The sequence below is a fragment of the Solenopsis invicta genome, chromosome 16 (genome assembly GCF_016802725.1).
Source record: "Solenopsis invicta isolate M01_SB chromosome 16, UNIL_Sinv_3.0, whole genome shotgun sequence".
NCBI classification, from domain to species: domain Eukaryota; kingdom Metazoa; phylum Arthropoda; class Insecta; order Hymenoptera; family Formicidae; genus Solenopsis; species Solenopsis invicta.
Window position 1 is genome coordinate 16,667,939 of NC_052679.1, and position 14,336 is coordinate 16,682,274.

The following is a 14,336-nucleotide window of genomic DNA, read 5'->3' on the forward strand; positions in this document are numbered from 1 at the left end:
GACCGACCGTTACCGTACTGCGTGTTACCGCGTGGCACTGCGTAGCAGCGGCGGCGCTGCGGCGCAGGCGCGGCTCGCGCCGCCGCCGGCCGCCGCTGCTAGCTAACTACGCAGTGCCGCGCAGTAACACGCAGTACGGTAACGGTCGGTCAGTCCGATAGGTCAGGTAGGACGACGCGATGTCGCTACGCGTCGCGGCGCGTTTCAACTCGCATCTTCGTCGTCCCGTACGAGTTTTTGACACGAGCGAGTGTTTCGAAAGTGTACGTACCATGGAGTGTCGGGCGTTCGTATCCAACATCCGTCGTGTCGGATATACGATGCGTGGTGCAAAGTCGTGTCGCGTTTAATCGTGCTTCTTCGCATCTTTTCCGTTGCCTCGTATCCCGAGTTTCGGACTCGTCGAGAATCATCGCGAGGAGGATCATGGATCCTCCGTGATCTTCAGACTGTAACGGTTGCAGTCTGAAGATGTCGGGATGTCGCGTCGCGCATTCCATCGCGTTTTCTCCGTTGCTCCGTATCCCGTATCTCGAGTTTTCGACGGGCGTGAGTACGCGGGAATGTTGAAAGCGAAGTATCGCGCGTTTGTACCAAGTGTGAATCAAGAAGAGGATTGTCATGAGGATGAGGATCTTGGATCAGAGGAATGTTCGAGAGCTTGCGGCCGAGACGGAACTAGACGGAGTCACCAACGGCGAATGGTGAGTCAATTTATACTTGTATTTGCATCTACAATTCGGTATTTGCGCCTCATCCCCATTGCATTCGTGTAAGTTCGTCTAGAAGACGAGTCAGTCACGCGAAAGCTGTTAGAGCACAAACGAAGTTTGTTGTACTAACTACTAGCGACCACTAGCGGCGACGATGGGTCTACGATCGTTACCGAGCGACAGTAAAGTTACCCGACCGGCTCAGACGATGCGATATCTTTTCTACGTAAAGAGAGGGAGATGCTAGAGCGACCTAGACGGTGCGGCGCCTGTACATACACTAGGAGTAGGAAGTAGGAATGGTAGGAAGGTGACTGTCCGAGCTGCCGAGCCAGCGTGACGCAGGTTAGCTATTTAAATGACCTAGCGCGCGCGGTCAACAACCCGTCGATTAATACCGGGCGCCAGCGTGCGCCGTACACGTAGTGTCGGGTGACGCGGTCGACGATCTTCACGCTGTTAGTAAGACTTGCTTGCTTCGCGTAGTATTACAAACTCTTCTATCATTCGTTATATCTATTTACGTGTGATTATTGATGATTGGAAATTAAATTTTATTAAATTTTATAATCTTTTCTCAATCGTTGCTCTGAGGCAACAATCTTCAGATTCAGATGTCAAACTAATCGATATTTAAACATTTTTATTTCTCTTAAAACGGGAGAAATAAATTTTTATTTAATAGGAAAATTATGAAAAAAATTAAGTATCATCTCTACATTATTAGGAAAATAGATTAATACATTCTTTATCGAAATAGTTTATAATTCAGCGATATAAAATATCTTTGAAAAGGACATTCGATACATCAAATTATATCTACTTCAGGTTCTCTGCTGATAACCATAGACAGGTAGAAACACAGAAGAATTATTACCATTAAAAAATATAATGTTAAAAAACAATCATAGTAAACTATAAAGTGATACTGAAACTGAACAAATTACTTAAAATCGTATACGGTAATTGTGTACGATAATACAAAATTTGCTAAATTAGTACGTTTAATAAATTCTTACAATTTTCGTAATTTTTCAAATATTCTGCAATTTTTATTCTTTATTTATAATTTTGATTTTCATCAAACATTTGATATAATGTGAATAATTAAGTAGTAAATTGGAGTATTATTGCACGTGTAATATTAATTTTGGATGCCTTTGTGCAATCTGGCAACAGTAAAATATTTAAAATGTATTAAGGTATTCATTTGTAATTGTTTTGTAATGTAATTATTTTGTTTGTATTTTTAGCAACAAATTTTTCACTTTTTTGGGATGGGAAAATTTTAGAGATGCAAGTTAACATTTTATTAAATTAATTTTCATTTTAATTATATTTTATTAAAGTAATTAGTAACAAATATATAAGTGCAGCAGGATCGGCAAAATTAAATACATAAAAATAATACAAAAGTATACAAATGTGCACGCATCACTCGCAGCACGCTCGAGTGCAAAATATGTTATATGTAAGTATACAATATAAACATAAAAAGATTAATGAGAAAAAATGATAAATATTGCATTATATGAAGCGTACGTATATTTGCTAGCAAACTGTTCATTTCTTCGGTGTAAAATGTATGAGCACTTCTTCGTTTGGTCGCAAAATCAGAGAGCCACCGTATTTTATATCGTCGAGCGTTTTTACGCTTTTTACCCTCCACTTTCTGAGGATGGCAGTTAACACGATTTTCTCTTCGAGTAGAGCAAATCTTTGGCCTATACAGTTTCTCGGTCCAGCACTGAACGGAACGTAGGCATACGGATTCCTACCCTTCGAATTTTCCGGAAGAAAACGATCCGGATCGAACTTCATGGGTTCTGGCCAAACCTCTGGGTTCCGATGTGTCGAAATAATTGGCAATACGATAGTGATATCTTTCGGAATAATATATTTATCTAAAATATTATAAAAGGAATTAATTATGAATTTGCCTATATAAAAAATTGACTATCAATCGATATAAATGTTTCTATTATGTGGAAATTAAAACTTTTATATGAGATTATATAATATTAAGTTACATTGTTTGTGCAAGACAAAAAAGAACCTCGAACCAGATTATTCAATTATTGTAGATTTTTTATCACTTAAAACGACGAACATGCAAACGAAATTGCAGTATTACGACACATTTTTTTTTTTAATCAGACTTAAAGTTAACAAAAATTAAATTTTCGGGTACATTGAAACTAAAATAGCTATACAAAAAATGTGACGTGATACAATACTTTCGTTTATGAATTTCTTTTTAACGATCAAAAACATATAAAAATCATCTATTGTAGTCACAGCTTTATAAAAAATTTATTTTAGTTATAGATTTAAAAAAAGATGAAATAGGCTTGTGAAATCTAAATAATTACCTGCGCATAACAACTCATTGATTATAAATATATATTCAACATTGTCAAATATAAAAAGTTTAAATTTATCGAACAGTATTATCAATTTTTAGCATAAGTTTAATTATTAATCATCTAGTAAATTATCTATCTTTATAACAAAAATGCATTTATTTAGTTAATTATAAATAAAAAGAATATAAATTTCTTAAATACTAAACATTAAAAATACTTTCAAAAATATTTCTCACGTTATTACACTAAAGTTTACAATTTAATACAATTTATAAAGTTTCTTTACGATTATTTTTTTAAATCAAATCAAGTTATGTCTTACCTAATTTTACATCTTCTGTAAATATCCTCGTGATCAAAGGTACACTCGGAAATATTCGGAGCGTTTCTTTTATGATTCTGTCGAGATACTTTAATTGCGTAATTTCTTTTACACTGGCTGGTGTCTCCGAACTTCCGAAAATCTCTTCGAGCTCATCGTGAACTTTTTCCTGATGTTCGAGATTATTACCCAAAAGAAAGAGTGCCCAAGTTATCGCAACTGCAGTTGTATCGTGCCCCTATTATCATTTTTATATTATTTTACACTTACGTATATAAATACATTATTCCATTAAATATTAATAGAGAAAATTTTAAGTTGAGAAGAATAATTTTAATTTTAATTTTTGACATCTCACCTCAAACATAAACGTGTCTACTTGAGCTCTTAACTCATCATCGGTCAAAGGAGCATCGTCTTTCGCATTCTGATCTAATAATAGATCTAGGAACGCTTTTCTCTTCCGTTTACCTAACACAACAAATTTTATTAAATAAGGAAAAAAAGAAACAAAATGTGTAAAATATATGTTACATAATTGCAATGATACCTATATTAAATTCATTGTCCTCATTTTCAAGTTCTGTAAAGTCGTTTTGTGATTGCCGTTCAGCCTTTCGTGTACTTATCACCTGGAATTTATCGTGTTTGTAAATTCTTAAATAAATTATTTAAACGAAGTAGTGTGAGAAATTAAGTGAAACTCTGATACTGTTTTAAGTCTTATCTTTTTTCTACCTGTTTCGTAAATCTATGCAATACATGTAGTACTGATTTAAACTGCTTTCCTGAAGGCACTAAATTGTACGACCAGTCAACCCAATACCATGGTCGAAATAGTCGACGCATTACTAACTTGGATGCTCTGAAAGTATCAAAGTACGATTAGTATTTAATCTACTAATTTGTGTATGTAATTAATATATAATCAATATAATATATAAGTATATAAATGATAATTAAGATTTTTAATTAGCTCTTAACACAATTGAGTAATAAAATATTGTTGTTTCATTAGCAATAATTGTATAAAAACTTAAAAAAACTGACTGATGTACTGTTGACGTATATTTGGTTTCGACTTCTTGAGCGCGTACATCTACACCCATTGCCGTTTCTGCAAGATAATATTTGATATTGATAACAGTTACTAATTAGTTTGTTATATTGTTGATATTAGTTGCCAAAATGTTAAACGAAATAGTGCTAATTTAATAATATTCGAGTAGGATAATCAAAAATAATTTTAATTTTTTAAATATTTAGTAAATAATACTAAAAAATTGATAATATTAGCTCCTTATCCAAATTTCTACCAAAGATTGTACCAATTTAATTAATATTATTTCAACCTTATATCAATATTTGATAATTATTAATAAACTCTTTTTTAGCGCAAAATTAAAATAAATACTAAATTCTATAGTAAATATAATATTATAACAAGATCTATTAATAAAAAACTTGCTAAATAAATTTGTCCGTGAAAATACGAAGTTATTATTAAAATACAATAGTCTATTCTCGATATGCTATTGTGATTTGAGAACATAATAAGAGTCTTTATTATTATATTAAAATAATTTCTAAATTTAACAAAATTAATAAATTATTAGTGAATTAGTGAATTTAGATGAAAATATTTACAATGTTTATATTTTTCTCATTTTGCATAAAATAACTAGTAAAATTAGTAAAAGTAGCAATACTTAAAATATATTGTTTTCTAAAATAAATGTTTTCTTTCTCATAAAAAATGCTGCAATTATATAATATATATCATAAATTACAAGATATGATATATTACCGCAAATAATATCAAGAGCAGCATTGACAATAAATGGGAAAATGTCAAAGGCTTTCCCTGAATCTTTCTCTATTTTTTTTTCCAGACATTTTGTTAGGATCTCTGCTTTTTCAGATATGACTACAGCAAATTGGTCTAATATACTGAAATGAAACGTTGGCCCGATGAGTTTTCTATCATGAAACCATTGTGGACCTAAAACAACATTAAACTGTGATATATTTAGATTGTAAGTATATGACAAAGACAAAGAAAGCTACAAAGTTGTGTGTGTGAAGCTGACATATCATGTGGTAGAAACTCACTAAACATTGATAGTACTGCGTTTATTTTCAATAGTTCTACAGTTCCTGATAGATAAAACAAATAGTTCTGGCCTCTAAAGCGAAAAAAATGCATAGGACAAAGTGAGACGCCAGGTTCACGCAGCTCAGTTGTCCTGCGTCAATTTTCAAACCCAATTCTTGTAGGATTTTAAAAGATCTATAGTTCTAGATGAGTTTTAGAAAAAGTTCTAACGTTTAACATAGTTTATTTAATTTTAAAAAAATTACGATAAAATATTTATTTTATAATATTACATAATAGAGTTCCGTGTACAAAAAAATATTTTTACTCCAGTTCTGAACGTATCTAAACGCTTTCCAAAGAGTTCCGGTCGATTCAATTATTTCTTAATTAGAAAAAAATTGTTATTTTCCGCGAAAGTCGTATATTCGCGCATATGGGCCAGGCGATGGTGTATATTCGAGAGATCCGTGTACCAAAAAATAATTTTCTAATAGATTTTAACGTATTAAAACAACTTCCAAAGATTTCCGGTCGATTCCGATATTAGTTAATCAGCAAAAAATTAATAACTTCCGAAAAAGTCGATTTTTCGCATATATAGGTGAGATGCTGATCTTTTTCGAAGAGTTCTAAGTACGAAAAAATATTTTTCCTATAATTCTCAACATATTAAAGCGTCTTCCGAAGAGTTGCGGTCGATTCCGATTTTTGTTAATCAACAAAAAATTAATAACTTCCGAAAAAGTCGATTTTCGCATATATAGGTGAGATGCTGATCTTTTTCGAAGAGTTCTAAGTACGAAAAAATGTTTTTTCTACAGTTCTCAACATATTAAAGCGTCTTCCGAAGAGTTGCGGTCGATTCCTATATTAGTTAATCAGCAAAAAATTAATAACTTCTGAAAAAATCAATTTTCCGCATATGTAAGTGAGATGTTGGTTTTTTTCAAAGAGTCCTGTGTACGAAAAAATATTTTTCCTATAGTTCTTAACATATTAAAGCACCTTCCGAAGAGTTGCGATTTATTCAATTATTTATTAATTAGAAAAAAATTATTATTTTCCTCGAAAGACGTATATTTGCGTATATGGGTGAGACGTTGATTGGTTGTTTAGAGTTCTGTGCATAAAAGAATATTTTTTCTGTAGGTCTGAACTTTTTTAACAATTTCTAATTGAGATCGGCGTCATTATTAATTATTTTTTAAATAATTTTTATTTTTTGATATAGTTGCATTTATTTTTATATGTATACTGGCAAATGTATTGTTATATGAACACCGGCTTTTCTCATTCTCAGCGTAACCCGAAACCAATGACGTGGACGTGACAAGATTATGGTTCCTTTTTTTGCTTTTTTTGTGGTTTTTGTTTTTTTTTTAATTTTTTTGTTATATTTTTAGAATTTTTAAAATATACGAATATACGACTATCACGGAAAATAATTATTTTTTTTGTAATTAATAAATAATTGAATCAATTGGAACTTTTTGGAAGGCTCTTAATTACTTTCAAAACTACAGGAAAAGTATTTTTTCGTACGCAGAATTGTCGAATATAGACCAGCGTCTCATCCATATATAATTAAATACGTGTTTTGCGGAAGTTAATAGTTTATTATTAACTAATTAATAATGGAATTGCCCGGAACATTTCAGAAATCGCTTTAATACGTTAAGAACTATTAGAAAAATATTTTTTGTTATACAGAACTCTCGAATATACACCAGCGTCTCACCCATATGCACGAATATACGATTTTCGTGGAAGATAACAATTTTTTTTTACTTAATAAATAATTGAATCGACCGAAACTCTTTGGAAGGCGTTTAGATACGCTCAGAACTGGAGAAAATATATTTTTTTGTACACGGAACTCTTTTACGTAATATTATAAAATAAAATATTTTATAATAATTTTTTTTTAAATAAATTATGTCAAACGCTAGAACTCTTTCTATAACTCATCTAGAACTGTAGATCTTTTAAAATCCTACAAGAATTGTGTCTGTAATATGACGCAAGACAAACTGAGACGCTGCGTGAACCTGGGGTCTCATTTTGTTTTATGCGTTTTTGTCGCTTTAAGCGGCCAGAACTATTTGTTTTATCTATCAGGAACTGTAGAACTATTAAATATAAATCCAGAACTGTCAATGTTTAGTGAGTTTCCACCAAATGATATGCCAGCTTCACATACACTACAAAGTTGATTAAAAGAATACATGGTTTTGTTTTTTTATTTTTTATGCTATATTCTATTTGGTTGTATATTGTTAATGGATTAGCAAGAAAAATTGAACAGAGTTTCAAGAAAAACAATTTTCCATCACTCAAACGACATGAATAATCAGTATAAATATACGCTCACTAAAATATTTAGACAAACCACGAGGACTAATATTAATCACGTCCTGTGTTATGTTATAAGATGAATACTCATATATCTGTCTTAGACGTAAAATAAGTAAATATTTTTTTTTACCGTTTATTTAAACATTTTTACAAGTGATTACAGTTATTAAAGCATAGTAAATAAGCTACATTTAGTATTTGTAATAAAATTTTAAATTGTGAGACATATGGACAATAGACAAGTGGATATTATTTTATTACGCGTTTACCTGTAGATGTTAGAAGTCCGTTCTCTAACCATGGTGTTAGCATATTATATGGCATCCCTTTTGTAATATTTACGGTGCTGGGAAAAACTTTCTGTAAAAGTTTAAAAGAGTTATATTAATAACCACACAAACTTAATAAGATAATCATTTCGTTAAGAAAAAATATAACATATTTTTTACTGACTTAATGTATTTTATGCTATTGCAAAAATTATCAGTTATGAACACAAAAAGGATTTATTATGTTGTGAATACTAATATTAATATTTATCAAAAATCTATTTACAAAAAATTTTTTAACTATTTCGCTATAACAACAACAAATTTTTTATTCAATTTCTAAGCAATGATTTTATTATGTATCTAAGCAATGATTTTCCGTATTGTTAAACTTGATAAAAATATTGTTTTAGAAAAAATTTTTTAATTTCTTCAAATTCCCACAAAACTGCCAGCATTTCTTTTTTTTTGTACCAATATAATAATCGATAAAAAACATATATAAAACTATATACGATAATAGCTGCATTCTGAAATTCACTGCCAGTACTGAAAAGCTACAATATACGTAACGTAAATTACAGTAAATTTTCAGTACTTGCAGTGAATTTTGGAACACAGTCATAGTATACAGAATGTTTTTTTAATTAGTTTTTTTATTAATTTTAATCTTTTTCTTTTATTTATTTTGTTCTTTTGTTTTTTTATTTTATAATAGATATAACCTGTTTTTCTAAACACATAATTAGAAAACGACAAAGTAAAACAACACGGTAAAATTGGAGATTAAAAAAAATGCGACAAATATAATTAGTTACTTCTCCGTCATATTTACAGTTGTCTAGTAATTCTAAGTGAGAAAATAGAACTACTTATTTTTGATCCATAAAATTAGGTTTTGAGGTCGGGCAGCATCATTGAACTGCGCATTAGATAAAACATTTTGCAAACACGAGATTATCTCGCGGTCACGTAGATAATGCCTAATGACACTTGATTTATGCCCTGACGCTCGTGATATAGTCTTTACAATCTTAAATTAAGTTGATGCAGTAATTAAACATCAGATTTTAATAAGTAGGTGCAAAAGAAGAGCAGCTTCTGATGATCTTAACTTTGACATAAATTAGTAATTAAGGAAATAATCCTGGATGACACAAAGGATTTTAAGTTAGAGCTGTTCAGAATTTGTACTTTGAGCTTGAAATGTGTAGGTGCCTATTCCTCACTTCATTGCTGTTTTGTCATAGCGCGCGACTACATTATAAGATGCTATTGACCTAATATTATTCATAATACATTTAACTATAAAAAATATTATCCATGAATTATATATATGTCACAAATCAAGAAAAAGGTCTAATGCGAGTCAAATGCTGTTAAATTTAGAATAATCAAGGCCCCCTTATATAGTGTGTTCATATGTGCTGTTTCTATCCGTCACTTACTTCCGTTTGGATGGTAATTCGTGAAAATATCTTGGTTTTCTAAGATGTAACGAACAAACGTTAATATGCCTTCAATACAAAGAATTAGCATTTAGCAGCGTTTTTTTTTCATTCACCATATAAAGCGAGGTAAGGGTTCACAAAAGCACGCGAGACATGGATTAAAAAAACGTTGTCACAAATATAATTAAATTAACGATAACACCATTATTTCAGATTTTTCTCAAATTAGAGCGTTGTAACAGCTAGTATTATTTGTCAATATCACGATCATCAAAGCTGTAATGTTCTCAGGCGTTAGCTGATAAGCGGTACAGGTGGTGGAATCGAACGAAGATGGAAACGTTTACAAATAATAGGTCGAGAATTAAAATCTTTCAAGGATACGAGTATAGGCATGAAAGCTATCTAATAAACACGGAATTTTTTATACGCTCTAACAACAGCGCTTGACTCGCATTATCCCTTTTTCTTAATTTGTTAAATCTCATGAGTCCTCTAAATTTTCTTCTCTTCTTATATATATATATATATATATATATATTATATATATATATATATATATATATATATATATATATATATATGTAGGGCCTGTAATTAGCACGGCCCTGTCGCGTTCTGTAAAGACTGTAATTTCTAGTCACCGCAGCGCTGGTAGCGAGAGGTCCGCGTGGCAATAACGGCGAGCTTGCGAGCGCGAGATAGATCAAGATCAACCGTGATCCGTGCAGGTGTTTCTCGCAATGTGTACGTGCGGTTAGAGTCTCGTTCTGGCGAGTCGTTAGCCGTGAAACTGTCTCTTAATAAATAGCTCTTATTTTCTCGGCCAGTTAAATAGCGTGAGTGTTCGATCGTTAGCCCTCGATACTATCGAAAATTATCCTACATATATATATATATTAAAGATATAAATGTATATTTATGTAATTGGTATTATATTGATGCATAATTTTATTATGTAACAAAAAGGAATATATAATTAATATTGTTATTTTTATCATGTTAATTTCCCGCATTACCTGTGAGGTATTATTGCAGATGCGTCTTTTTTAAAATAGTTTTCCTGGGAAGCCTATTCCACTTAACAATCGCACTTTTTTTTAAATGTGAAGTATACGTACAAAATTGTACTTTTATATATACATACAGGGTGATTCTTAATGGTTGTATCCATTTTTTATCACAGGAGCATTTGAAATTTCTAATATAATAATATGTTAGAAACACATATTCGTCCGTAAATCATGCTCCTATGGTAAAAAGTGGGTACAACCATTAAGAATCACCTTGTATATATTATTACGACCGGAAAAATCGGCATCACACTCACACACGCGTATGAACATAACAATATTAATACATAATTCATGAACGCAAGTGACGATTTAATAGATGAACATTTATCATTGAAATCACATTGATGCATTTATTCGTAAATATTTTTTTAACGAGGAGTGAACATTACTTGAAAACTTTTGCAAGTCATTGTAAGAATATTATTTTCACATTTGAAGGATTTGCATTTATTCGTAAATATTTTTTTTAACGAGGAATGAACATTACTTGAAAACTTTTGCAAGTCATTGTAAGAATATTATTTTCGCATTTGAAGGATTTGTTTTAGCTGCTTTTACACAGAAATAAGCCACGGAGAACATAAAAATTATGAATTTTTTAATATAATTCTCTAATTATCTAATCAAATCATGTTAATTTTTATTAGTAATAAGGTATAATATTTACTTTACGAAAAGCAAGGAAATGATGCTTTAAGAGATATCGGTATTAATGACTTTTCTCTAATTATTGCAGAAAAAAATAAAGAATGCTATTTTTTTGTTAGCAAATTGATTTTAATGTTTTACCTCTAAATATTCTGGTTTAAACAAATAAATGAAAGGCGTAGGTCCAATCCATTGTACGAATAATCCTTCTTTGCGGTTCTTCATCATGGACGTCAAAAACCATTGCATACGCTCTGGCAAATATATTTATTAATTTTTATATCATTTTAATTATTATATAAATTTAAATAGCAAAATTTTTATTTTATACGAATATACGAATGACGCATGTACAAAAGAACAATGATATAATCTTATGTATACAGTTCTTTACCATGTTCCGATTTCTTTATCATCTCAAATATGTTGCCAAAAAGAGAATATCCGCTGATCTGGGGCATGTTTTTAAGTTTTTGTTTAATATTATATTGAATATATACTATTGACAGAATTGCAGTAATCACAATAATGCAAAGAGTCAATATTGCCAAGGAAATGAAATCCATTCTTGTAATCTGTGAACAGTTGAAAAATAATTTAAGTTATCAAATAAATAAATAAATAATTATTTGATGAAGTAGGGTTACATTAATATCATACCAAAAAAACTGCGCAGTCATTGTTTGCACCGTTATTGATCTCTAATACTGATTTAAAATATTTCTCGAAAATAGTTTTGATTACAATAAAATTGATGGCGAATATGTTAATATATATTCTATGTCAATAAAAAAACTTGTGAATAGTTAAACAGCTGTCAATAAATATAATGAAAAATTTTTATCGATTATCTCAACATGTTTATTGATAAATTTATGAATCAAATGATTTAATAGAAACGTAAAATATTTTTTTAAATGTTAAATAACTGTTTTTAAATCATATTACACAATAGAGATTTCGACTAATATGTGAAAATATAATGCAAACAATACCTAATCGGTCACAGCTATAGCTTAGTTTTGATATATATATATATATATATATATATATATATATATATATATATATATATATATATATATATATATATATATTTATTATGTGATTTTATACACTTTTTTAAATTTACAAAACTGTGCGCTGAATAAAGTTTCTTAAAACAGTTTTCAAACACAGTTCTAAGTTGACCAAAAAAAAATATAATAATATTATGTTATTAAATTGAAAGTCAGTTTAATAATAAATGATGCTAATAAGCATTTAATGTGGCAATATATCAATAAGGTCATTTTTTTCTTAAAATATTGTAAAAAAATTATTGCAAAAACTGTTTCTAACATGTTAAAGACTAATTATATTGTATAATATTGTCGTGTATATTCTGGAATGTGATAAAAATCAATAAAATTAATTTTAACCATATAATTATTTTTAAAAATGTTAAAAACATTGTATATTAAAAAGTATTTTTTACAAAGTAAACATTTTTCAAATGTTAAATAATGTTTTTATAAATTTTAAAATAAACATAAATGAAAAGAAAACTTAATCCATATTATTTTAACGCTTTTAAAATTGTACTCGAATGTTTCTCAAACTAAAAAAAAATATTTTAAAATATATTTTTTAGTGATTAGTGTTGTCATATGCATTGCAAAATATGTATGATGCAATAAGTGAAAAAAGATGTCAATTTTAGTTCCACATGTAACTTATCAGCTTTCATGCTTGTTTAGTAAAATCTTCACAAATGCAATATCAGTAAATTTCCCCTTTTTTATATTTTAACCTTTGGATCTCAAGAATTATTAGATTAGATATAAAAATGGAGATGTATGCGTGGACGATGGAACAAAGTACTCGAAAATTACCACTCAAATGAGTCGCCAGAATTGTTAATGTTCGCGTATCTACAATAATTGAATTCTCTTTTCTATTCTGACACGAATTATAAATTGTTTAAAGATGATTTGCAAGCCCACTGATTATCATTGTCTTGTTTAATTTGGCAATTAACGTTTTAATAATATTTAAAAAGTATGAAATTGCAATACTTACTCTCTGTTACGCGTCAAAGGAGTCAATCAAATATTTCTCTATGATACTCTGATATTTTATTAGCATTTTCGACACACGATTAAATTGCACCTTTGATTCTTATTATGATTTATTACTTGTATTGAAAGTTTACTTTGTTTAATAAGATTAATTACAATATGGGAGACACAAAAATATTACCGATAATTCTTGTAAAGAAAAAATATTTTTAAAATGTTATATTAAAAGAAAATATTATAAAAATTTAAAGGAAGATTATAGAATTTACTACCGCCTCTCTTGGACTTAATTACAGAGTAGAATTGCAAGAATCACGATATTTATATTTTCTATATGTCTTCTTCACTTAATCTCACAATCATAAATAACGCAACGTTTAGGTAACTGGTATCGAACACTTACTTTTGTTTGAGTTATTCACTGTCACATTGGAAATGATGCGTTGCTGAACGAGTGCATGCTTTTATTAGCAAACGAAGATACGAGTAACTGTTTGTTGTATTAGGAAATACTATAATACGCATGCGTCGGATACTAGATGTGATGACAACTCTTTTTATCTTAAACATGTCAAGGTATATCTGCATCACGTCATTAGATGTAATCATGAAGTAACAGTAAAATAGATAAAAAAAAGTACAATAGATACAATAAAAGTCAAAGTAATAATAAAAAAAATAAAAAAAGTAAAAGTAATAGCAAAATAAAAGTAACGGTAAAATAGATACGCGTTAAATTGCGTATTACTTTTATATTTATTGTTAAATGTTTTTTAAGCTGACCTTTGTCGTTTGATTGTGTTAATTTCTTCACGAATTTTAATTGCATATGTTGTAAACTATTACACGTTGAAAAGAGTCAGGTGAGCCCGAAACGTAGATGGTGGAATGTAAATATTTAGCCATAATTATATATCTCAATTTAACTATGATTGCTCTTTATTGACCATTTTAATATTCTGACACTACATATAAACT

General features: G+C 29.7%; 2 protein-coding genes across 5 annotated transcripts in view; one reads left to right on the forward strand and one right to left on the reverse strand.

Moving 5' to 3' along the window:
* Positions 1-216: 216 nt before the first annotated feature.
* The window catches only part of LOC105203030, a 60,241-nt gene continuing 46,121 nt past the window's right edge, over positions 217-14,336 (forward strand). Inside the window, exon 1 of the mRNA XM_026133714.2 lies at positions 217-704. The gene's annotated coding sequence lies outside the window, so the exon portion shown is untranslated. The remainder of the gene's footprint in view (positions 705-14,336) is intronic.
* Positions 2,031-13,883, reverse strand: LOC105203086 (cytochrome P450 4C1). Of its 4 annotated transcripts, none has more exons than XM_039459123.1 (11): positions 13,762-13,883; positions 11,693-11,873; positions 11,440-11,552; positions 8,124-8,214; positions 5,209-5,403; positions 4,452-4,518; positions 4,140-4,266; positions 3,952-4,033; positions 3,760-3,872; positions 3,402-3,639; positions 2,277-2,617 (listed from the first exon to the last, which is right to left on the reverse strand). In XM_039459123.1, the coding sequence occupies exons 2-11, from the start codon at positions 11,862-11,864 to the stop codon at positions 2,277-2,279; spliced, it is 1,539 nt and encodes a 512-aa protein (XP_039315057.1). In that variant the 5' UTR covers positions 11,865-11,873; positions 13,762-13,883. The 4 variants fall into 4 exon arrangements, with proteins under 4 accessions (XP_039315059.1, XP_039315060.1, XP_039315057.1 ...); XM_039459124.1 differs by having other exon boundaries at positions 13,360-13,794; XM_039459125.1 differs by lacking the exon at positions 13,762-13,883 and having other exon boundaries at positions 2,031-2,617.